Source organism: Ammospiza caudacuta, chromosome 3 (assembly GCF_027887145.1).
Source record: "Ammospiza caudacuta isolate bAmmCau1 chromosome 3, bAmmCau1.pri, whole genome shotgun sequence".
Taxonomy (NCBI): domain Eukaryota; kingdom Metazoa; phylum Chordata; class Aves; order Passeriformes; family Passerellidae; genus Ammospiza; species Ammospiza caudacuta.
In genome coordinates, this window is record NC_080595.1 from 33,414,499 (window position 1) to 33,439,916 (window position 25,418).

The following is a 25,418-nucleotide window of genomic DNA, read 5'->3' on the forward strand; positions in this document are numbered from 1 at the left end:
TCCCCCTAACATTATTATAAAATGACTGAGCCTATGTACTGAAAAATGCTAACATTAGATATGAGATACAGTGAGCCAGTAACCTCTGCCTTAGCTTCCTTTCTTCAGCTGTAGCTGAAATTGCCTGGATTGGTAAGAGGAGAGGGGTGTGAGGCAGCAGAGGCCATGGGGCAGAAAGAGGCCACTGCAGGGATTCATCAGGAAAGGTAAAGAGGAGGAGAAGGGAGAACAGAAATAGCAGGGAATGAGGAGAAGGCAGAAGTAGCAGGAAACATAAATGTTGAAATACCATCCACCAGACTTTAGGTGTCTTTTTGCTTGTAACATCAGGAAAGAGCCATGATCCCTTGTATATATTACAGTAGGTATTTTCCAAAGGTCTAGTCTTTAGAGCAGAATGTTGTTCAGTTCACAAACATATTGCTGCAATGAGCAGACATGACAAGAAACTGAAATGGACATTACAACAGCTTGGGAAAAGACACTGGAGAACTTACAAAGCAGCGCCCTGGCAGGCATGCCCTGGACTTGACTTACTACAGGACTTCACCTGACACTGTGATCAGATCTCTTCTGCTTTTGTGAGCCAAGCTCAGTGATGTGCACAGGGATATGTAAGTTTTAGCCATTTATCTGATGTTATTTCTGCTGCTGGGGCCACACCAGCCTGCAGTATACTGATCTCTTTCCATTCACAAAACTCTGCTGCTCACCTTGTCTACAGCTGTGCTTCTGCCTTTCATCACCAGCTAGGGGTAATGGGCAGACTTGCATTCATGGGTGAGGATGCTGCATCCTGTTTATGATAAAGGTTTTCATCTCATACAAAAGGCTTCATTATTATTTCTGAAGGTAACATGCAACCAAAAAATCCCATCTGCAGCATGTAACCAGCAGAAAGAAAACAATTCTTTTGCTGTTTTTATATACAAGTGACAAAATTTTGCCTAAGTTTGGCTGAGCTTTCAGAGCTAATATAAAAGTATTTTTCCAAGTACTAGATGTCCTAATAAACCAAGGAAGGAAAGCTATACTCTGGCTTGTATCACTCTGTAACAACAGCAGAATTTGATGATGTTTTCATGTAGGGAAGTCCTCACTTCAGAAACAGCATTATCATTTTAAGATGTTACTTTCTTCCACCCTGTGTAATTTCCCTTCATTATAAGCTGCTAGAGCTGCTGCCTCCTGAATTCAGTCACAGTCACAGGTTGTGCAAATAGGACAGATGCACTTCAGCGTGCTCAGGAGAGTCCCCTTTAACCTGAAATTGGCTCACACTAGGTCTGGCTGGAATATTCATGTAAACAGTACAAGGATTTTCACATGGTCTGTGAGCATGGCTCACTTGAGAGCCAGTAACTCCCTAAATCATTTCAGTTTGTTCCACAAGAGCACATTTCCCTCAAGCCTGGCTGCTGTGTGTTCATGAAGTTCAGAAAAGCATGAAGCCTCAGGAGCTCTGCAATGAGAGTCCCCCCACCAGTTCCATCCGCAGCTGTGCTTTCCCACATTATGCCTTCTCCTGGGGATGATATGTGAGAAATCAGAAAATCCTCATCCCTTGTAATCATGGAAAGGTTTGCTCCTTTCCTTAAAGGTTCTGGCACGGTTATGATGACCTTTGTGTTATCTGTTAAGTTCAGGTATAACTTACACAATGTCACTGTTGTATCATCTCCTCCACCTTTTGTCTCGTTTGTTCACTTTAACATTTCAAGCCGTTCATCTTTTAAGGGTACTTTCCCCACCACAAATGTATTCACCCTATCCTTCTTTGTAATCACACACAGCAAGACCTTTCAATGTATGAAATGAGACTCATGCATGGGCTTTGCCCACCTTGGCTGTCTGTATTAACATACTTTAGCTAAGTAATGAAATAAAATGCTTTTCAACATCATCTGTATTAAGCTGTAGGGTGCTACTACAAAAGATTAATGGTTTCAGCAGGTGTGCTGACAGGCAGAGAGGGGTCACTGCTGCCCTCTTGTTCCAGACAGAATTCCTCTCCTTGAAGAGAGGGTGCGCTCCTCAGGCCTTGTGACAGACTGACATAGGATTTATTTTCTTTGCAGAAATAAGAGTTGGGGTGGAAACTTGTGTGTGTTATACAGCAAATCTTTTGGTTTTTAAAAATTTTCCTTGAGTTAAAAAGGTCAAACATATTTTCTTAGGAATGTAAACCTCTTCTCATTCATCCCAGAAACAGAAACAGTTGTAACATTAGTAGGTAACTTTACATTTCCTTTCACCACTGAACATATAAACCGTGATGGAAAGACTGTTTCACAATCTCTCAGAATAAGCATATTGTGTATTGCATGTTAACTACCTCTGTTACAGGATAGGGAAATCATAAGCTGCTAACTTAGGCTACTCTTGAGGTATTTCCTTAGTTATCCTTTACCTTGAAAATTTTCTCACATAGGATATAAAGGGATATTTTCCTTATATATACGAATATAAGTATATATATATATATATAAAATATTTTCTCACATATATAAGGATATTTTCCTTACATATACTAATTTATTGCTTTCCAAATTTCTCTTTCAAGAGCTACTGATGTCTCTTCTTTTTGCAACAGCTTCTGGTCCTTTTTTTGTTGCCAAAACCATTGCAAAAAGTGGTTGAACACATTTGATAGTGTTTTATGCCAAATATGGATGTTTAACTTGTTTTTATTTATAGCTAAAATTATTGTTCCAATCTTTAATGATGAAAAAACCTAGTTATAAGCAATTTGATTCAAATTACTATTTATTGATTATGTCCTCTACTAAGTAAGGCCTAAATAGGGAATTTGAAGAAGCATTTCCAGAAGAGAGAAGTGGTTAATCACCCCAATTTCATTAACTGCCTCTTAAAAGCTAGTTTTTATTCTAATCAGAAGTTGCTTCTTTGGACACCATATAGTCATTGCTAAAATCTGATTTACCCTGTAGCTGTTTTAAATCCTTCTGAAGAACCAATGTTTGATCCAGTGGAAGAGAATCTTCGAATGCAAATTGAAGAAGAAAAAAAAAGGTACTACTTTTGCCTCAGATTTCTACCATCCTTGAGAAGATAAATTATACTGATAGTATATTCCAATTACAATTCTACGCACACAGTTACCCTCAGGGTTTTCTCTGACATTTTAAAAATATCAGCTTTGTGGTTCACTAATAGTTCTAAATTTGTGTATATGCTGTTGGTTTGTCTGTCAGATGCCACAGTAGATGGGAGAGCTAAAATTTATGCTTGAGCTAAAGGTTAAAAATAAATAAAAACAGCATAATGTCCTCCCTGAGGATTAGTGTTTTCAACTTGTTGTTTGAATCCAAATGTATTGTGAGCCTTTTGGGTTGATTCAGAAAAGTCCTGCCTTTCTCGACCTAAAGAAAGCCTTTAGGTTATACAGAACTCACTAAGTGTAAATAATATGCAGATTACACATTGGTTAACCAATCCTTGGCAGGAGGATTAAAATAAATAGATAGAAGGATATCAGTATGAAGTATTTTGCTAGCATTTGTTATTCACAATCTCTGAGGAAACTTCTGGCTCTTTCATATTCCTGGTAAATCTCCGAGTGTCTGATAGCCAAGAGGGTAATGAAGTTTCCATCTGACAGGGGAACCAGTCTCAGCTCCTATCTGGATCCCAGATACCAGTTATTTATTAATGGTAACATGTTGAGAATTCAAAAGAAATAATTTCCATAGTTGATTGAACCCATATTTTACCTGTTAATCAATGTTGATCCCACTTGAATTTCACTAACTTCTTTATGAAATAAAGGGTTTGTGGAATAAGTTTCTTGCACTTACTGTCCTGTGAAGCTTTTGTAAAATATGAGATGTTTCCTTCTACCATCTGTCTGTGTCCTCTGGATCTCTGATTATTATACATTATTTTATAGTTTAAATCTCTAACAGTTCTAGCTAGGATTTACCTTTGTTCAGATATATGTTGGAAAATCTGTAATACACTTTCTTCTTCTCATATTAGCTATAAAACAGTGTACAGTCGTTTCAAAGGACTGAAGGTAGAGATTGAGCACCTGCAGCTTCTTATGGAAAAAGTGAAGATGAAGGTGCAAAAAGACTTTGAAGTCTGGTGGTCTGAAGAGGCAAAAAAATTCCAGGTATGAAATAATTTGTATTTCTTCCATTTTCATGTAAATATAACATCTTCAATAATTTCTTTAAGAAGTTGTTAATTGACTAGACAGAAAGGAGTATGAAGGAAGGAATTCAGGGTCTGGTTCACCTGTACTTATGCCAAAGTGAGTTGGAGAAAGGTAATGTGAATTATACTTGTGCGAAGCTAAAAAAAAAGATCAAACAAGCCCATTTTTTTCCTGCTCTATTTTCTTTTTGATGTTCTCCCAAACAACTTGACTAGTAGGGAAGTATGGGCCCAAAGTGGTAACAACTCTGAAAGAATATTATCAGATTGCAAAAAATAATCTTTTTTACTTCTAGCAAAAATAGTTTTTATAATTTCATCAGCATTTTTTGCAGCAAATATAGTTTCTTTTTAGCTTCCTTTGCTTGCAAAGACTCCAGTAACTTTCCAGCTTCCCATCAGCTCCCATCACAGTGTTTCCTCACTCTCTAGCTGAAGTCCACCAGTGTTAAAGCACAGAGTGCACTAATGCAATGACTTGTGTAAAAATGAACTAAAGACCTGTCATTTTAACCAGTGTATTGGAAGTTCATAACACAATCAGTCTGAAAACTACACTCTACTGAAACAACCTAGCTTTCTGGTGCTCCCCTTCTGACACTTTTTTAATGGCTTCGAGTAGTGACACAGCACCTCACAGCAAAGCTTGGCCATGAAACGTACATCAGCCTCGTGAAAAAGAATGCTGAGTGCAGTCCATCCAATATCATTTATTATTAACTGGAAGAGAAGATTTACTCCTTGAGGAAAAGTTGTTATAAAGAAAGAAAGTTTTAGCTTATATTTGGTTAATTCTCATGAGTATAGATTTAAACCATATTTTTAAGAAAACGGCCTAAAATAAATGCAGAACTTAACACTGGGAACTTAGTTATCCATACATTGCCATCTAAGCAGCCTAATTGCAAGTTATCCTGACCAAATACTTTTCCAGTTAAAATCCCTAACCATACAGGTGGCAAAGAAGATGACGTTTTAGTCACCCTCCTGTCTAAATATTTAGGCTTTTCAAAGCACTGCAAGTAATATTCTTGAATATACAGCAGCACATTTTTCTCCATCCCTTAAAAGGAGAGTTCCACAGTTCAACCTCTCATGATTCAACAATAGAAGATTAGAGAACTGGAAAGCATAATTGGGATTGATTTCTTAGATCTTGACCTATTTATACATCTGAGCTCCCTAAGAAACTGAAATCAGTGAACATATGCTGTAACATATTAAAAACCTGTAACTTGATCTTAAAAATACTTGAACCAACCCTAAAAACTTTTCTCTTTGTTCAGAAGTGTTTTTGCAAGTGGAGAAAATACTGTGTGATTCAGGCTCTGTGTTTTCTGAATGAGTCATTGCTTACCTTGTTATTGCTGAAATTTATAGGCCAATATGAAGCACTTTAAAAAAATCTTAGCCTGATAATTTTGTTTTTCAATCTAAATCCAGGAGGAAAAGCCAGAGATGGTTGCCTCACCAAATACTGCCCATCCTGTTTATCCACAGCTTATCAGATCCTCACAGCACCTATCACCTATCAGGTAAATTGTTTATTTTTCTTTTCCTTCCTTACATGGGAAAAAAATGCACTTTTAATAAAAGTGAAGTTGTCCAGAATGCTTTTGCAAATACCACACTGAAACACTGTATTTTCAGTTGCAGCAGAAACAATTGTGTAAAAAATGAAATTTTATTATTCAGTTATTTGGAAGTCCTATTGAAGGTAGGACCTCAGTTCTTTTGACATGTTTGTCTTGGAACCTTGGAAACTTTTCTATAGGGGCCCCACAACAGCTAAAAAAGGTAGGCCTGTTAGCAGTCAGGTTAGTGAATGAGGAGACTATCTCCTTTGGGATGTATGCAGGGGACTTCAAAACAAAAAAGATTTAAAAATTATTTCATACATATCCTAGATAGACTTGCTCCTGAAAAATGTCATAGTACTACATTTATGCAGCATATTATTCCACAATGATATTATATTTGATATTGTAAGATGAGGATGTGTCATATACAGGAGAAAAATGTAATCATCTTAGTTGTTTCATCAACAGTCACCTCTGATTTTAAAACCTCTAACTTAAATTTGTAGTAATAGGTTTTTCATAACCATCAGGGAAAGTAGTGTGCAAGAAACCACATACCTGACTGTGCAGGTTTCCATATTCAAGGACAATAAATGGAGGTGTTCTCTCCCCTTCCTTCTTTCTCCCTCCCTCTTCCTCTTTCCCTCCCTACCTTTCTCTTGCTTTCTTTTTCTGCCTCTCCTCCTTGTTATGCAATTAACATTCCTCTGATGAGTGGCTTTACCTACATTTTTATGACAGTCATCTGCATAAATGATGTTTTACTGTTTTCTTAAAACTGTAAAATAACTTCAAAGTTTTATTTAACACTCTCATGTATCCATAGTAAATGCTTCGTAATCAGTATAGAAAATGATAGACATAGTCCTCTAAAGTTTTCTGACAAGACATTTTCAGATCTCTCAAACTGATGAAAATCAACTCTAGTCTTCTGTACTTTGTTTTGGTTCTTTTCCAGTGTCCTCTCAAGACTTAGGCATTAATCACTTTGCAAATGGTTTTAGGCCTAATCTGTGCTGTTCATCTCTGGTCTAAGGCTGAAGGTTACTTGTCCCAGAGAAAAGCTCACAGACCAGAACATGAGAGCATTTTTTGTCCAGTTTAGCACAAATTCAGCCAAATTAGCTCAAGCAATTTGTGTAAATATCTTCACAAATTTCTTTAAGAAGTAGTTAATTGACTAGACAGAAGGAAGGAATTCAGGGTCTGGTTCACCTGTACTTATGTACTTATGAAAGCCACAATGACTTTCATTTAAGGAATTTATCCATGACTGTCACTCTCTACACTGTTCTTTGAACTAAGCATCTCTTGCACAACCCCTCTGCCCCATTGATCTTGGGAACAACAAGTTTCAGTTGGTGTGCTGATGCATTGCTCAGGAGAGCGATGCCTTTCACATTCTAATTAAAAATTCTTGAACTAAAAAGAGCATATGGTAATGCCTAGGCACTTTCTAGTGCAGTGGGGAACTGGCCTCCAGCAGTGGTGAATCCTCCTTTCTCTACCCTGGCTCAGAAACAAAATTGCATAACTGATTTCTTTATGTCTTTTTAAGCTTTTCTATCAAATGCCTTTAGTGTTCATGTTTATTACTGGAGGACAAGTCTAAGGAAAGTCCATCTGGCATTTTGACTAGAATAGAGAAAGGTGCATGGTTGCTTTCAGCTGCCAAGTTTACTTCAGAGTCCTGTACTGCTCCACGATTCCCTGCAAAAAGCAGATGTTCTTTACAGTGAACGTTTTCTCTGTGTCTAAGTAATGGGCATATTGACTGAGGCTGACTGGATGATCCTTGCATAAATATCACAGACACAGAATATTTATCTTCTGGAACTAAAATTGTAGAGGGAGTTGGGATGAATGTAGTTTTATTTTCCCATCTCTATCAATATTCTTGCAATGATTTTAAAAATCAAGCACTCTTTCCTTCCTGTAGTTCTAGAAAGTTGATATTATTTTATGTTAGGCTGTTTAAACATATTTTACTAAGGTACATTTCTAGTGGCATGTATATGGAAGTAGAAACACTATTTCTGATTTTTCTGAGGCAGGAGCTACAGGCTTAACCTCCCACTGTGCATGAAAATTTACTTTTTCCCCTACCCAAGTCAATAACATTTTAGAGTAATGGTTTCAAATTTCAGACTTTAAAAGAATAAAATAGTAGAATATTTATTTCCCAAGGATTTCTTTGGCCCCAGTTGTCACAGCAACTTTACTTACCACTTCCCATAATTGTGTAGAATGAATCCAGGCTACAGGCACTTATTTTCCTGAGACACAAATGGCTCTTTTTTTCTAACCTGTTTAAAAATCAGCCATCTCTCTTTGGAATGATATTGCTGTCTTCACCCAGCAGAATAACAAGCCACCAAAGCAAAAGCTGACATAAATTATGTTTGATATAATGTGGTGTAAATAAAACCTGTTTCCAAGATGGAATTCAGTTAACAGGTGTGTTCAATAAGTATAAGATCTAAAACTATGTACGCTAAATTCTAAGACTGCTATTGACAGAGTAAGCATGCAGTAAAACCATTCAGACAAACTCCTGAATGGGAATGGATGTAGATACAATCTTCAGGCTAGCAATAATAATTTATATAACTCATCATGCAAAGGACACAGGTGTATTCCTAATCTTTGTGTGTTTGAACAAGGTCTTTTGATCACGTTCTAGTGCATGACTTGTATGCATTGTTATTGTGTGACACACCTAATATGTCATGTTTCCAGAGAAAATTAAGCCTTGGGAAGGCTCAAATTTTATTTTATACTAAGTTAATTTATAACTAAAATAACAGAGAAGGGAGGCTGGTAATCCTTTTGAGGCTTAAGAAGGATACACACGCCTAAAAGGCACTTGATCCATGGCCAAATATGTCTCTTTTTTCAGTTGAAAAAATGGCTGAATTGTTAAAGTGTTGAAATGGGTCTATGTTAATAAAAGAGTTGAATAGTGACCATTTCTGCCTCAGTCAGTGAGATCTAAAAGCTGTGGTGCTGCCTGAACTCACACTGTATATATGTTTATGTCTCTTAATGGATTCCTGTCAAGTCTGCAAGAAGTCTGAAAATACACATCGGGCTCAGGATTCCTTATGTGCTCCACACATTCAGAATTCAAACACAGCCTTTTGTTCTTCCTCATACAGTCTCTCCCACAATGGCTTTCATTTAAAGAATTTATCAGATCCTTGTCTATTCAAATTGCTTCTCTCACTGAACATTTTGTTTCAGTAGTGTTGAACGGTTCTTGTATTCCCTTTGAATCATATAAATTTTAGATAGTTATTAAAATCTTATAAAAATTTTGGATTTTTTTCCTCCTCCTAGAATGGATGCATTCCTTTTCATCTCAGTCAAATCTTTCTTAACCTCACTCATTTCCTTTTACTGCATCTCATTTGTCCTATTCCAGAGAGCCCCACAGTATGTTCAATCTCAGACTCCTCGGCTGTTCTGTTTCTTATTCAAAGTGTTCCTGGCACTTTAAATTCCCTTGGAACCATTTTCAAATAAATCTTCATGTTGTCTGATGACTCTGAGAATCAGATTTTTTAACAATTACTGTCCTGGATTGCAACAGTTAGCCCCTATATTAATGTTGCATGAAACAAAGTCAATGTTTACATATTTTACAGCATTTTCTGTCTAATCATTTTTTATTCATGCCAATTTTCTGCAGCGTTACATAATGATAAAAACATAATCTGGGAATAACATCATCAATTAGTGACATTTCAAAGGTTTTCATGTTCTTTGGTAACAACTGGAACAATACATCTATGAATTTGCAAGTTAGGCCAAATTTAATTTTGTAGCCAGCTACTAAAATGCTCAGCTTTTAACAGCTTGAATCTTTCCTGTCTGTACACTGAACATCTGTTCCCCTCATGTCCAAAACTCAGATAACTGGACAACTGCAGCTGAGGGTTTTTTAACATTACAGAGGTTGCACAATTTCTCAATTTCAATTGAAATTGAAAAATTGTGCAATTTTTCAATTTCAATTCAAATTTTCAATTTCCATTTTAATCTACCTGATTTGCCATTATTTTTCAGCTGGCAAATTAAGCACTCATACCATGACATGCATCATCTCTGCAGCTCCTGTACCCTGTGTACTTGATGGAGCTGATCAGTCCATGGGTCAGTTGTCTCTGCTCCTTGGGTTCCTGCAGCAAGGGAAACTCTGCTGCAACCCTGTGTTCATCTCTATGACCCCTGCCCCATGCCTGGCTGAGAAATATACCCTCAGCAGAGGATTCTCCCCCTGAAACTGCCCCAAAAAAGAAAGTTATCCACTGGGGGAAACATCAGGTACCAGGTTATAAAAACAAACAGACATATAAAGTTGACAGACTATCTTTAATCTCCAGAAAAAGTAGGAATTTTACTGAAGTTGTCAGGAAACAGTCTTTGAGATTTCTTAAATTCAACTCATGGAAAAATCAGATAGATTGAGAATGAAAATGGGAATCATACACTGTCAAAACAAGCTGAAAAATGTTAGAGGTTAAAGCTTGGGTGACAGACAGACACAGGACTTACATACCTTGTACGTCCACCCAAACCCAAAATGTGATCCAGAAACGCCTGTTTGCACATTAGAGAAATGTTGAATGGCACCTCTAGAGATCTCTGGATAAACCCCTTGCTTGAAGAAGACTTTTATCACACTAAAGTGTGTCAGGCAGGGGTTTTTTTGGCTTTGTTGGAGCCTCCTGAGATGTCCAGTCCTTCCTGCTGGTCACACAGAGAGGGGTATTATTACCTCCACCCCATGCTGGCATAATAACTTGCCATTAAATCTAAAGCATTACCTAGAACATTTCTAAATTTTTTGCATTACTAGAACAGCATCTAACACTCAGATGAATAAGGAGGGTCCTGAGTTCTAAGAACAGGTTAGGAATTAGTTGTATCTGAATGTACAAACCACTGCACAGCAGAATTACACTCTTTTGTCCTCTTATGATTCAACTTATCTTGCAATGTCAGTATCAGAGCTTCAGTATGAAGGATTCAAGTTATCCCCATACTGACTATCCCTCAAGCCTAGGAATCAGAGAAATCTCTAGGATATAAGAGATGGATTTGAGTTGTGCCAAATTGATGGACTCATTTATTTGATTAGCACACTAATTGCTAATGTCTTACATGGAAGCAGAATTTTGAGTCATTTAAAAAAATAGTTACAAGCTTCGTTATAAATTTCTTTAACTTGCAGGATAACAGTTTGCATCCCACAATAAAAATGTCTGCTTGCAACACCACAGGCACTGGATAGGAGATGAAGGTCCATCTCTAAGTGCTGTAACGTTAATTTCCTGATTTTGGGCATCATCCCACTCAGTCTAAGTGGGTTTTTTAATATTGCTTTCCGTGGGTGCCAATTCTCCCAGAGCACCCTGAGGCAAGTTTTGCCATATCGTCCTTGGGTCCAGAAATGTACAAGAAAGTGACATCCCTAGAGTTCTAACCATGCCATACCTTAGTATATAGGGTTTGGGGTTTTTTTAATCTGTCTAAATCCAAATCTCTTTCAAATGGGGATTTAACAATTTTGGGCAATTTTTTTTTTTTTTTACAATGGAAAAAAAGAATTCAAATAGGTAAACTACTGCAACTTTAAAATACTTCAGTTGACTCACAGTATTTGTAAAATTATACATCTTGTGCATGGCAAAGAGAAAGCAAAGATGCTTATTTTAATTTTAAAAAAGCAATAAAAAAGAATCACATTAAGTCACATTACTTTATGTTTGTTGTAGGCTAAGAATAGAGTCAGGGATGGTTGCTAGGGTTCAGTTGATGTGGAGCAATTTATTAAACCTCAGTTATGTGACTTGGATGCCTCAGTATCTCAGGGCACAGACACAGAGGCCTTTTAGAAAACTGAACTTAAAACATTAAATCACTTCATTTTTAAGAACTGCCAAATCAGTGGAAAAAATGTTCAGGAAATCCAAAAGCAGAATGACAATATAAGGTTCCCAGATATTGTTGAACCACATAGTAGGTAATAACATCACACATCCTTTCTAGCTCTTGTAATATGTAGATGTAATAAAGTACAGAATATTATTGACATTAAATAAGATATTGCTTTAGTTGAATTAGGCAGGTGTGAATGGTGTGGGACTCGAGGAGTTAAAGAGAATCATTCAGCAAACCTGGAGCTGTTCAGCTGAAAATGACTTATACTCCTGGTCACAGTATCTGCTGCAAAACTGAACCTGGCACACTGTAACACAATAAAATTTTAGTAATAAATTTCTTTCCCTTTTCAAGTTCTCTGCCAGAAATATCAATTCATCAGCCAGCAATGAACAAACTACTGCAGAGTTAGAAAAGCAAGAACTTGCCAATCCTGCCATCTACTGGAAAAATCCTTACACTGAGTAATTTACTTTTTCCACTCTAAGATTGGCACCGGATCTGGCAGTATGTGCAACTCCCAAGAAAAGCAGAGAGTCTCTAGATATCCAGTGGTGGAAAACCGTCTCCCCAACAGTGAGCTTCCTTGATAATGATATCTGCAGAGGCAGGAATGCACAGCAGCTGTTTGCAATATATTTGGCTATCATCAACAAGCCCCATCCCAAAGTCCTCACTGAGTTTTTACCCAGTCTCTTGCTGATTTTGGTAACAACTTTGCCTGACTAAAGAAAGAATAGAAAATTAGCAAGGGCCTCACTTGGCTAATACTCAGTTTAAGAGCTAAATATACCATTACAAACTGTACATCGGATATATCAAAGTGCTTTACAAGTCTGGCTTAGAAGGCAAATAATAAAAGTATATTTTTTTGTGAAGGTATTCGTCATTCTTTCATAGCCACATTCTCTACAAAAACATAATCATCATATGGATTAAAATGAAAATCTTCTTTCAGTAAACAAGTGTTTTATATAGATTTTAAAAATTTTGAAAAACATCTTCTTTGTAGTTAGTTAGTGTATGTATTAATATTGCCTACACAAGGGCTATATTCTTTTATTTCCTTCTTTTTCCTTCATTTCTTCATTTCCCATTCAGTTTTGCAGACACCAGTAGAGAGAGCCCTAATGAAGATCCACCTGTGAAAAACAATTCAGTCACTTCTGGTAGCCCAACTTTAAAAACAAGGTAAGAACTATACCTTGGCTTCTCAGAGGAAGAGCAAAGTACAAAATAATATAATGCCTTCACAATCCTCCATCCATCTATTCAAAAACAGTCTCCTTGAAATATAAAAATGAAAAATTTTACAAATTGCAGATTTTCCTCTAACTTCCAAACCAACTGCAGGCTGCCACATAGCTTTACACCAATCAGCTGCATCATCAGTATTACAAAGGTGGTTTCGTGTTTGGCCTGAAGCTTTTTCCTCTATAAACTTATGAATATTCATGACTGTGCCTTCCCAGCCTTCTCAGAGAAAGGAAATATGAAAGAGTAAATAAAAACATTTGAAAATAAGAGAAATCAGTGTGTATGTATTGAAGAATTGTAGAATGCAGGAACTAGGCAGAGATTTTTTCATACTTGTGATTTTATCTTTAAAATATTTTTAATCTCCCTCCCACAAACTATTCTATTAAAATAAAAAGGCAACAGTTTCAGGCTTGGCAAAGGTTATATGTCATGTTTTCTCAAAAGAGGAACTGCTTTGTGAAAATTAGCTTATCAAGTTAACAGAAACTACTAGGGTTTTGAGCCTCTCTGTTTTTTCTAGCGTGTTTATTTCCAAGTTCTTTTCTCCTGCTGAAATATTACGCCAAGTCACTCTACTTCCAGAAGAGAGAGTTATATTCTTATTGTGCTCAACAGTTCTGGCTATCAATGCCCTTAGGAAAATATGGTCAAGTTACTGTTTTTCCAACTGCTTTAGTAAGAAGAAAGCACAAGGTTGTTTTTTTTCTTCCATTTTCCAAAACAATCAATTTCTAGAGTAGAAAAAAATCGTGGAAAATGTCATCCCCCAAAACCTAATGTTTTAAATTGCATTTGGATTTAAGAAAAGCAGAAGAAAAATAGAAGCTAAAATGAAATTTAGAGAGTACCTTCTCAATATACTGTGGGTTTTTAATTTTTGTATTGTTGCTAAGTAAATGAAAATCAATCAAGAACAGTCCCTTATTGGTGTTCTGTGATTACCTTGTAAATTACATAAAAATAGGGAAGTTTTAAGCTCAGAGTAATTTCTTCTTTATTTTTCCATTTTGGTTCACTGATTCAGCAACTGAGAATTTAATTAGTAGCACAAAGACAAGGATATTACACTGCTGCGTAGGTCAGTCATAGAAACCACCTACTGCTGCAGTCAGTATGAAACAGTGAAAATAACTATAATTACAGAGGTATGATTAAAAAAAAAAAATCCCTTCAGTTCCCCTTGTCCTTCTGTATTGTAATTTTTTGTTGCTGTATTTCTCCTCTCCCAATCTTTAAATAAGGTTAAAGATGCAGGTGAAAATTCTTAGCTTTCTCAACCGATTAGAACAGCTTCATTGTATTACATCATCTTACACCACCAGAGCATCTGTCAAAAACAGTCATAAGTCAATGATTTAACAGCATAGGTACATGAGTTCAGCTGGGCCTGGAGATTCAGCAGCACAAAGGATTTGGTCTGTCAGGAGATGTCCTGTGGCATTCACATTCTCTGAAAAAATTCCTTCCTACTGTGCAACCTGCACAGTATATTATTTTACCCTTAAGCAAAATTCTCTGAAAAAAATCCTTCCAGGATTTTTCTCCTGGGAAGCTGAGAAACCTCAGAGAAAAGGAAAACAGTCCTTATCTCATTTGCTTCTCCCATGTTTTGCTCATGTGGAATGTGTTTGGAGATAGTTTACCCACAGATGATTGTTTCATTGGATTCTGGTGTGAGTTGTTTTGACTCATTGGCCAATTATGGCCAAGCTGTGTCGAGACTTTGGAAAGAGTCATGAGTTTTCATTATTATCTTTTCAGCATTTAGTATCTTTTCTATATTCTTTAGTATAGTTTACTACAGTATTCTTTAATATAAAATAATATAATATAATATAATAAAGTAATAAGTTAGCCTTCTGAGAACATGGAGTCAGATGCATCATTCCTGCCTTCGTCGGGGCACTTCCCTGCAAATTCAATAATGTCCTGAGTACCACATGATTGTTTACGTCTGTGTATGAAAACTTAACTCCCCCACAGTAGGCAAAAATTCTATTGATCTGTTCAGATGTATAACAGCCTGAAGCAAGCAAACACATGGCATAGTCACATGCATAATTTCCTTGGTAAACTCACTATACTAAGCTTTTCCACTTGGGAATTAAGTCTTTGACTCAGCACTACAATATTTTTAACCATTTGTGAGAGGTCTATAGCTGATAAGCAAGTAGCCTTCCCATACTAAAGAGATGGTGGCTAAACTTAGGAACCTACACAAGACCATTAAGAAGTCCTGAGATCAATTCTCTGCTAAACTGTGCCATATTTAACAATGCATCTAAAAAATAAAATCCTTTATGGTGAAAAAAAGAGGAGACAGAAAAATTAACCTTCTTACTCCCTTGAGTTGACAAGCATGCTTTCTTATTTCAGGACTCCACCAAGTTCAAGTACATCTATTCCTCTGACTGGAGACAGCCAGGCTGATGCTGACATCCTAGCTTTCATTAAAGCAAGACAGAACATCCTCCAGAAGAAAGGTAAATCCTGCCAAAATATAGAAAGCCAAACCAAAATCTCCAGTACTGCATTTTGAAGTCAAAATAGCTTTAGTCCACATTACACTGATGCAAGTGAAAACTGATTCTGGCTTCAGTTATATTACATTATGTTCTCATCCGTTCTAAACACTTGAAGTTCTTCACATGTATTTCTTAAGTGGCTCAATGCTGCAGTGAAAAACTATGAAGGCTCTCTGTTTTACTAAGCCACCATCAGTGAATGTCTGGGGCATACATGGCTGTGCAACCTGCACAGTATATTATTTTACCCTTAAGCAAATGCATTTGAATGTGGTTCCTTGATGATCCAAATTTTTCTCTATAGATTTTCTTTAAACCATGTGTTCTGGTTTTCATCTGGTACAAATTTAGTTGTAACAGTTGAAACCAAATAAAGATAACTCAAATGATTGCACTGTACCCCTGCCTCAGGAGGCCAACTGGCCCACTGTGCCTGAAAAAGAAAATATCCTTAACAGGTATTTCACTATGTCAAGGTCTAATGAAAATTTCTATGAGTATTTGTCATCGAATCAGGTACCAAGAGCAATCATAGGAAGGTAATAAAGTTCACCCTAGAGTGTAGATAAGTAAAATTGGCAAGAAGCAGAAAGCAATAAATAAACAACAGTGGCAGTCCAAGGTAACCTAAAATTTATTATGACAAAGAAAAATGACCTGTGCCTTTTTTTTCCCCCTGAATAATAGTTTTTAGTGGCAGCAACTAATTAGACAGAATATGAGCATGTTAGTGGTTACCGAAGCAATAACTTTCCATCAGCACTTCAGTGCTGACGACAGCATTTTTCAACAAGCTATCTGCACCTGGCAGATGGTGTTAGCACTGTCACAAAGTGGGGCTTTGGTATCACACTACTTATCAGAAAACTGTCAGGTAAACACACACTGGCTGAAAAAACAACCTCCCTACACTCATCCAAAGCAAACATTTAGCACACTTAGGCTTTGGGATCCCTTTTGTCTTTATTTAGAAAAGCTGTGGTCAGGTTTCTTTTGCAAATGAAATTAAACTGGATTTATAGGCAGCTCATCAAAAGAAGGTTAGAGATAAATGTCTTACAACAAATATTTCAGGCCTTCAGAAGGCCCAAATCTAACTTAATGTGTGATGTAGAGTAATGTAATTAACAAGAGCACGTCTTATCCTATCATCATCTCCTAAATCACACCATATCAAGAATGTCTCTCTCAAATGCCTTTTCCATCCTGATTGTTTTCAGTCAATGGCTATCACCTGGCATCATCCATCAGTTTCAGAAGGGACTAGACATTATCAACATTGACAACTATTTAGACCCCAAGTCATAAAGGGTATTCTTGTGGAACAAAGGACAGTCAACACTTTTAAAATTATTCTGAATTTCAGTCAGACAAGATGAGCTGCCCTAAGTAGATGAAAAAGAAATGGAGTATCATTTGATCTTCCTGGTAGTGCAGGGCTGGATGACTCAACAAATTGCTAAGTATGAGCAGGAGAATAAAAATGTAAAGGGGCTATATCAGTTCAGCAAACGTGTAGGGACCTGATGTGTCACAGACAAGAGACTGCTCAGCAGCAAGTTCTGAGAAGGATTTGGAGTCAACCTAGCAGATAAAAAAAGGCTTTTCTTCCATGTAAGGAAAGGCAAAACCTTCCAGATTTAAGGGATGGAGCTGCTGATAGCATGAACCATTGAGCAAATAAAGTTTGTAAATTCTGATTTAGCAAGATAAAGGAGGAGAATTAGAGGGTTTTCTTTTAGGGGACAGGGATGGGGGCTATGATGTCCCCATTCCCACCCCCACAAAATAAAACTCTCAGATGTAGAGTTAGGTAGAGAGGAAAAGTAGAAGAAGAATGTAGTCTCACTTCAAACTTTGAGAGAAAAACACTGTGTCATCAGTAATATAATTTTTCCTTGAGAAATTTCAAACATATGAAAAACAAAAGAGAAATTATTTGTCCAGAGTCATTAAGCTGAGTCAGACACTTCCACACAGAATCTAAGTGTGCTGAGTCCCCCTTCAGTGCTCTGTCACTTCCTTACCAAAGTCTCTTCAACTGAGATGTTCAACAATCCTTTCTACATTTGCATGCAAATGTATTCACTCTCTGCATGGCTGTTACACACACAGTGCCCTGCAGGAAGCATGAGGAAGCATAGGGTTAGCCAAGCCAAAGTCTGCTGGGCTTAAAAACTGTCAACATCCTTGCTGCTCTTTCCTTTATTGATCCTGACCCTTTCAAACTGTTGTATTAGTATCTTAGAAGCAAGCTGGGGGCCCTACTATACATTAGGAGGGGGGGGATGTGTGCAGAAGCCAACAGAGTGGAAAATAAGTTTCCTAAATGGAAAGCATGGGAATGCTCAATTTCCTTAGTGACAGTAATGCAGAGGTGGGAATGAGAGGTCTCAGTAAAGATTACCTCAGGGACTGTGGGTTATTACCATTTGCTTTCTAAACAGAGCAGAATTAAAGCAGGTACATACAGAGGGTCTTGCTGGGATTGTGTGAGCGCTGTAATAACTACACTCGAAAGCTTTTTAGAAAAGGGCTTCTCGGCAAACATGCTTTTGATGCCATGTTCAGTGTTGGGGTAGAGAAATGAAAATGCAGCAGAGTAGATGAATTATTTTTGTGTCTTTAAAGATTTAAATTAAAGGAATTTTTTTTTCTTTCTTCTATTTTGTCTTTCTGAAGTTTGTTTTAAAACTGACAATGCAACCTGAAATGTAGTCTAATGTATTTTTTTTTTCTCCTTTCAGGTTTGAGGAACAAATGAAATTCTTGTCAGAGTCCACTATTTCCTTTTAGAAACAGGGAGAGACCTTTATTCTTTCCCTTCCTCTTCTGTTTAGAAACAGGTACAAGTAAGTACTTCAGATGTACAGGTTTAATTGTCTTTGACAGCAAAATCCATTTCTCTGACAATAGATATTTGAGTATTTGCACTCAGTATCTTCACCTTGCATGAAGATTAACAAAACTGAAACAACTAATCAGGAGTTTGCCAAAGATGTTTGTTTATGAGAATTCATTATACATTTCTAAATGTTAAAATTATCTAATGTTTTAATGCTCTTATGCATCTTTAATCTGCAAAAGGTTTATTACTGCTGGTAGGGTTTTTTTGCATTGATTCACATGAGGCTTTGTTAATTATACCTATTGAACATCAAGAGATATCCATTCAATAACAGTGAATGGGTTACAAAAATCCATAAAATTTCATTTGAGATTTTTTCTCCCTCAAGGAATAACAATTTTCATATCAGATTATTAGAATATTGAGATCACATTGTAATAAAGAACCAAATGTATTTTAGAAAGTAATTCTAGAGCTCAAAATTTCCCACCTGTTTTCTTCTTATTTTAAAGGACTAAATGTTGTGCAGAATGGATTAAATATTGTACAAATTCATTCCCTCCCAGAATACACAGGTTTCAGAAGAAACAACTACACTAAATAGGCTTTAAACAGAACAAAGCCAATACTTCTGAAACACCAATGAGATGTGAAAATTTAAATGCATTTATGTCTTATATGCAATGTAATTTCACTATTGACTTGGTACTATTTTATTGCATAATATCCAGTTATGAAACAATTTGTTTTACACATCAAATTAAAATCAAAATTGCAATGCAAAGTACAATCTATTTCTCTTAGATAGACATACTACCATATTGAAGCTGTCATTTTTCATGCTAGTGATAATCTTATAGTCATGCATTTAGAAGTGTATGGGTTGGTCACATAAAAATAAAACAATATATTGGCAGAAGTCACATTCTCAAGGATGTATATTTCTTTATATACATGCTGATACTTAATTCTTTGTCAAATTCATAATTATACAGAAGTAAATGGTGAAGTGCTGTGTTCAAACCCACAGAAGATGTTTGTCAAATTAACAATTAATATGCAATCAGTTAAAAAATATTAAAGTTGTACCTTTTTTGCATTTTAATTTTCTGCAAAGTCAACACTGATACCATATAAATTGGTAAGCTTTAGTAGAATTTAGTATGTGCAAACTGAAATAAAAGTCAGATCTACTCTTGCTTTGAGAAGAGTTCAAGGATTTGGTCAGAATTTGAAAAATCCACAGGCCTTCTCCCTTTTATATGTCTGCTTTGTTGGAGATTATATTAAAATGTCCTTCTTCCAAAATTTTTATGTCTGTCATTATTTTTCTTCTTCTCACTCTTTTATATATAAATACTGTATTAAATATGCTCTGCATTATTGTTCATGCAGCTTTTTTGAGGAGAGCAGGCCACATTCCTGCTGCCATTCAGCATTGCTAGCTGGAGAAGAGCCACAGGTTACAAAATGTTGCTGGGTCAAGCAACCACCTTTTTTTGTTTCCAGTGAAATACCCATTGTGGTGAATTTATTTGAAGGTGGCTGAAAGGGAATCATTGGTCCAACATCTCCTTCCTTTTGACATTGAAGCATTTCCAATGGCTTTAAGTAGCTAGTTAAAAGAAGGATCTCAGTGCTATCTTCGTATGAGTTATGTGATGCTGCTACTGCTTGATAATTCAGTATTCTGTTCTCTGTTTGCCACACATCTCACTCACAGAGAGAAAAGAATTCTTTACTCTTCTGTTTCAAAATTCTCTAGCCTTTTTTTACTCTATTATAAATTTGGTGTAAAATTCAATCACTGTCAACAAAGTAGTACCTGATTGGCAAAATGGTCTAAGATTAAGATTATACCAGGCGCTTAAGATCTTTGACAAAACTGCATCCAGTAATAAAAAGCAGTATAAATATATAAAGCCATAAAAAAAAAAATAGAAAGTCTTTCTTGCATATTTTGAAAATTTTCATAAGATCATGTGGGGAAAAAAAGATAGCTCATTTAGTAAATAATAGTCTAATGCATAAAGCATTCTCTTTTTTATAAAAACAACTGCTCCTGTCTTCAAAAATTGTGTTTTGTGTTCACAGGAAAATTCAGGTTGAAATTATCTCAGCAGATCTTTAATCCCTCCTCTTCCTCAAAAAAGCTTGAGCTACAAAATCAAACCAAGCTGCTGAGGGCTTTGTTCAATGCTCTTGAAAACCTCCAAGAATGAAGACCACATGGCATTTCTAAGCAATTCATTCTAATGTTTGACTGTCATCATGACAAACAGGTTTTCCCTTATGTCCAGCCAAAACTTTTCATTTTGTCATTATCTCTCTTCCTTGCACAAGCCACGCTGTCAAAACCAAGCTCCAGCATTTGATTGCCTTTCGTCAGGTGCTGGCGGGCTTCTGAATCTCTTATCTAAAGTCTGTGTCGTTTTCTGAAAGCATTTTTTGATTCAAGAATTGTTTTTTGGCCACAGACAAGCAAAATTCCTTCTTTTAATAATCTCTCTTCATATAACTTTAAGATTAATTTGAAATAACCCAAGCATTTGCTACATTGAAGAAACAACCAGTGGCCCACATTTATCCCGGTTTTGAATCCTCTCTAGGCCACCTGTAAAACAGCATTGCTAAGCATGGCATTCCTCATGCACATCTCAATTCAGTCAGTTCACATGCTATCTAGTTGGCTTGGGTTCAATGTTCATATTTATTTGTTTATTTATTATCTGCAACCAGAATAAATACAAATATCTTTGTTTTTTCTTTTTTTTGGTGGGGATTTCTTGAGGAAGTAGCTCTAGAATGCTAGATCCCACACAGATATTTCTGGGATTAATTATGCCAGGCATTGTGGATCATCTCATCTTTTATTTCAACACATTTCCAATCTTCTATATAGTTACATTCAGAAGAAGATGCATGTCCTCTGCTGCGTTACAGCACTGTAGCTTCTGGGAGGGTTGGGATATGACCCAGATTATAATAAAGGCCAAGGATCTATTCTCATTTATATTGAATCTGCCAGGGTTCTGTACACAGTCTGAACCTCCATTACTGAAACCCGTGAGATAACCAGGTTTTGGCTTGGGCATTTCACTACTTCCTGGCCACTGCAGCTTTCCAGAGAGCTCCAAGAAGAAAATGGCATAGCCTTATGTTGAGTTTCTCTTTCTTGGAAGATGGACATGCTCTAACTCAATCTCCCTCTGTCGCTCCTGTGTTTTTTAAAGAAAAGAAGCTTTGAAGAGGAGTAATGAGGTTCACAGGTGTAACAGTGTAAGTATCTAATGTAGTATATTCTTACCTGTTTAATCAATCATGGGATGCAAGTATCTTATGTCATTAGTATAAACTGAGAGCACTTCAACATAATAAAATGTTAAAATCTTATAAATGTTGCTGCAAACATGCAGCTGGTAAATATGGATGCCAAGAAGATGAACATCTGGAAATGCCTTGTTACATGCAGCATATTTGGTAGCTCTATATAGAAGGTGTTTGTCTTTTCAAAGTGAATTTTTAATAACCACAACAATCAAACCACTGGTTTCATTTTATTTCATATAAATCACTTTTATTGTTGCTTTAATCAATGTTAAACAATCTTTTTCTTATTTTTTTTCTTAATATTCTTACTTCCTTCAATGTTTGCTTTGAAATCCCATCTATAAGACAAGCAAATTAAACTGTCATGCCTGAAGAAATTCAATGGTTCTCTTATTTATATTTAATATGGTTCTAAAATAATTTCCTTAATTCTTCTCTGCAGTGCAGATTTTAAAAGTCATTCAAAGAGCAAAACTAATTAAAATAATTCAGTGTTTCCTTGTAGAAACTGTTCTGGCTGAAATGCTTAGTACATGAAAGAATGAATCCCCAGATCTTTGCATCCACTTTGTCAACTAGTTCTGTACAGAGATATTTCTACCAGAAGAACTAGTCCAAAAATCATTCTCCATCAGAAGCTAGATAATAACAGGATCAGTCAAGATATCTTTCGACTTATTTTATTACTTAATTTAGAAACAGCTTTTCTGTGTTGATGTAAATAATACTTCTGATCACAGTGGTATTTTTTCTGGCTTTTGAAAACCAGTGAGGAAAGTGAGGAAACCATGTCACTTATTTTTTGGCCTATCTTTTATTTCGCATCTATCCATATTCAAGATTTGTTAGGGGCTGTAAGAACAATAGGTAAAGCATTTAGAGAACATTGAATCCTTTGATTTGCTCCAAGTAACACATGAAAAGTGATTATTATGTATATTGTAAGCCAGGATGTCATTTTGGTATCTGTCATTTCCAGAATGTCTCAGATTTTCTATGGGAAAAGCTGGATCCTATTGGGTCAGTCACACTGAGGAAGAAAGACAAGTGAAGGAGCAATCAAGGAGATTGTGCCCAATCCTGGATTCAAAATATGTTTTGTGAGAAGTCATTCCCTAGTTTTGAGACCAGAGGCACTCTTACATTCTATATTGTCAGGGAGCGCTGAAAAGCAGCACCTTGGAAGAACAGTCTACTTCCACGTTCAGGTGCTATTAAAAAGTTCTTGCATTTTGCATTTTTTATTCCTAAAGTTTGTGAACTCAGGTTTTTTTTATTTTGTAATCAGAAGAGCATTAGAAAAGCAACAAGTGAAGTTAAGACTAGAGAGTGTGCTTTGTCATCATATCATAAAAAGTGATTTGCTAGTATTGTTGTTTCAGCACATTGTGTATGATGTCTTTTTACCTGGAAGCTAAATTTAATTTCTGATGTGGTAAGCCATGCTGAACTCTCTCTTCCAGATTCAGAACTCACACAAAAACCATAAGTCTTCAGTTTACTTCAAAATATATATATTGGGTTTTCTTTTTTCCTGTGGCAAGACATCATTTCTGGGCTGCTGAACAGATTCTGGCTTTATTTGGTTCCTATATTGCAGCCTGACACTAGAGGGGGAAAGAACCAAACCAGTAGGAAGTACTATATTATAGAAATAAGCATACTTTGATGAGGTTAGTGACTCAATTTGCAAAACCTTGGAAAATTAAGATCCCAAAAGTAAGTCTGAGTGGACATTTTTTCTTAAGGCATAATTTATACTGCCAACTTTGTCAACTGGCATGCTTTGTTGATCTGGACTGAAAGAAGGGGACAAAAAATCTGATTTTGTGCTGTATTTGTTCATTTATATTATATAGTTTCATACCCTTAATTGTGAAATTTACTTCAACTGAGAAAATTTGTCCCAGCACAGCTGTGTGCAATTCCATAGTTTGCATCCATTCCAGAAACCCAGTAGGCTGGCATTCTCTTGGCCTGGTAGGCATGGGTCCTACCAACAACACAACCGACACCTGGATCTCCCAGCAGAGACAGCCCTGCTAGTGCAATACCCCAGGCTTGTCTACCCATATCATTGCTCTGGGAATGGAATAAAAAGCTGCACCTTTTAGTTACAGAAGTCGGACACAAGAGTGATATTCTTGTTAAATACTGTGTACGTAGATGTCATCCTTAGCCCTGAACAAGAGAAGGCCTTCCATCAGTGATAATAAGCTGGATGTCTCAGCTGATTCAGATCAGTTTGCTTCATAATGTTGTTGCAGTGCTTAGTAATATCACTGCTGCTACAACTTCCATCTCCCAAATGTTTTGGTTTTTCAGCTGAAAAGAAATGCCAGACCACCAAGGCTCTGAGTCCTTACACATGGCACTTCCCTATTGAAATCTTTCAGTTCCCCTACTCACACTGACAGAGCAGTCCCAAAGACCAGGGTGGTCTCCTTGGAATTATCAACAATAGTTTTCACTTTTCAGAGTCATAAGTGACCTTCTGCTGCTGGTCAGCCATCCTCCTCTGGATGATGGCTGGCCCCAGGTTGTGAGCACAGTACAAATGGCAAGTCCAGGGATACTCCCAAATACAGATATTGATATGAATTAAATAATTTTTTCAGTCTTTTTCTACGAGCACTACCATTTGTTTGAAGATAGGAGTAAAACCATACAAATGCTAAGCAAAGTAGGGATATCTATATCCAGAACATTTTAACTGTAAGGGAGTATAATAAGAAAATTGCAGCCCTAGCCACCTGGCCATCTTCGTGTGTGTGTGTGTATCTGTGTTTGTTTTCTTTCAGAAGCAGTGTGACAGATGACATTTGCCATAAAGCTCTTCCTACAGAAAAAAATGCAAGCCCAGCTCATTTCCAGTGCATGATAATTATTAAGGCTGCCATGAGTGAAACCGATACTTTTTAAGCTAATGATTAAACATAAGCCCTCCTTCCCCTTAAGTATTTGGATTAAAAGGGCAATATAGAGACTTGAAGGCAGTAGGCATGAGTGGTTTATTCTCTAACTCTGTGAACTAAAGGGTGGAGTAATCTGACAGGGTTCAGGAGCAGTAGGTGAGGCAGTGAGAGGACTGATCTTATTAGGACTAGAAAAGAAAGAGGTTCTTTTGTGTGACCAAGTTGAATTCAGGATGTTTTTAAGCTTCACCATGCTGGTTTTACTGGTGCCAGCAATGTTGGTATGGTACAGACAGCAGCTATTGATTTTTCCATTTATTCAGCTCCATATTTTTCTTTGTGGGGAGTCTGCTGTAATTAGAGAGTTTAGAGCATTTTGTTGTAGAAAAGTCTAGTGTTTAGAATAAGGCTTTACCTATCAAGATTTTAAGAGTCTATCTGTGGCTCTATATTCATATGATCTAAGGTAAGTCATATAACCACAGTTTTGATTCAGCTTCCCAGAGACTAGAAATTAATACCATCCTCAGAGGGCTTTATTCATTAAATGGAGATCTTTGGATAAGAGCTAATAGAAGAAAGACGCTATGATTCACAGTCTTATTAAGCTATAAATGTTCACCCTTTATTTTGGATAGAGAACAGATGTGGAGGGATAAAATTTCTCTGTTAGTCTCATTTTGTAAGCCCTGATACGCTGACGTTTTATTGAAAAACTCTCCAGGGCAGTGGCTGGGAACATGGTTGTGTGATTCCTGGTGTTTTGGGTAGGTCACATCCTGGAACAGTAACCTATGAAGTGCTGAGCAGGGACTGGCAAGGGCAGATCAGCAGC

The 25,418-nt window shown here is 36.6% G+C and overlaps 1 protein-coding gene across 1 annotated transcript in view; it reads left to right on the plus strand.

Moving 5' to 3' along the window:
* Positions 1 to 18,399, plus strand: part of KIF6 (kinesin family member 6) — a 156,134-nt gene extending 137,735 nt beyond the window's left edge. The window contains exons 17-22 of the mRNA XM_058802336.1: positions 2,952 to 3,033; positions 4,000 to 4,135; positions 5,623 to 5,714; positions 12,807 to 12,896; positions 15,342 to 15,448; positions 18,238 to 18,399. Of these exons, the coding sequence (XP_058658319.1) occupies positions 2,952 to 3,033; positions 4,000 to 4,135; positions 5,623 to 5,714; positions 12,807 to 12,896; positions 15,342 to 15,448; positions 18,238 to 18,254 (524 nt within the window). The 3' untranslated portion in view covers positions 18,255 to 18,399. The remainder of the gene's footprint in view (positions 1 to 2,951; positions 3,034 to 3,999; positions 4,136 to 5,622; positions 5,715 to 12,806; positions 12,897 to 15,341; positions 15,449 to 18,237) is intronic.
* Positions 18,400 to 25,418: the final 7,019 nt, after the last annotated feature.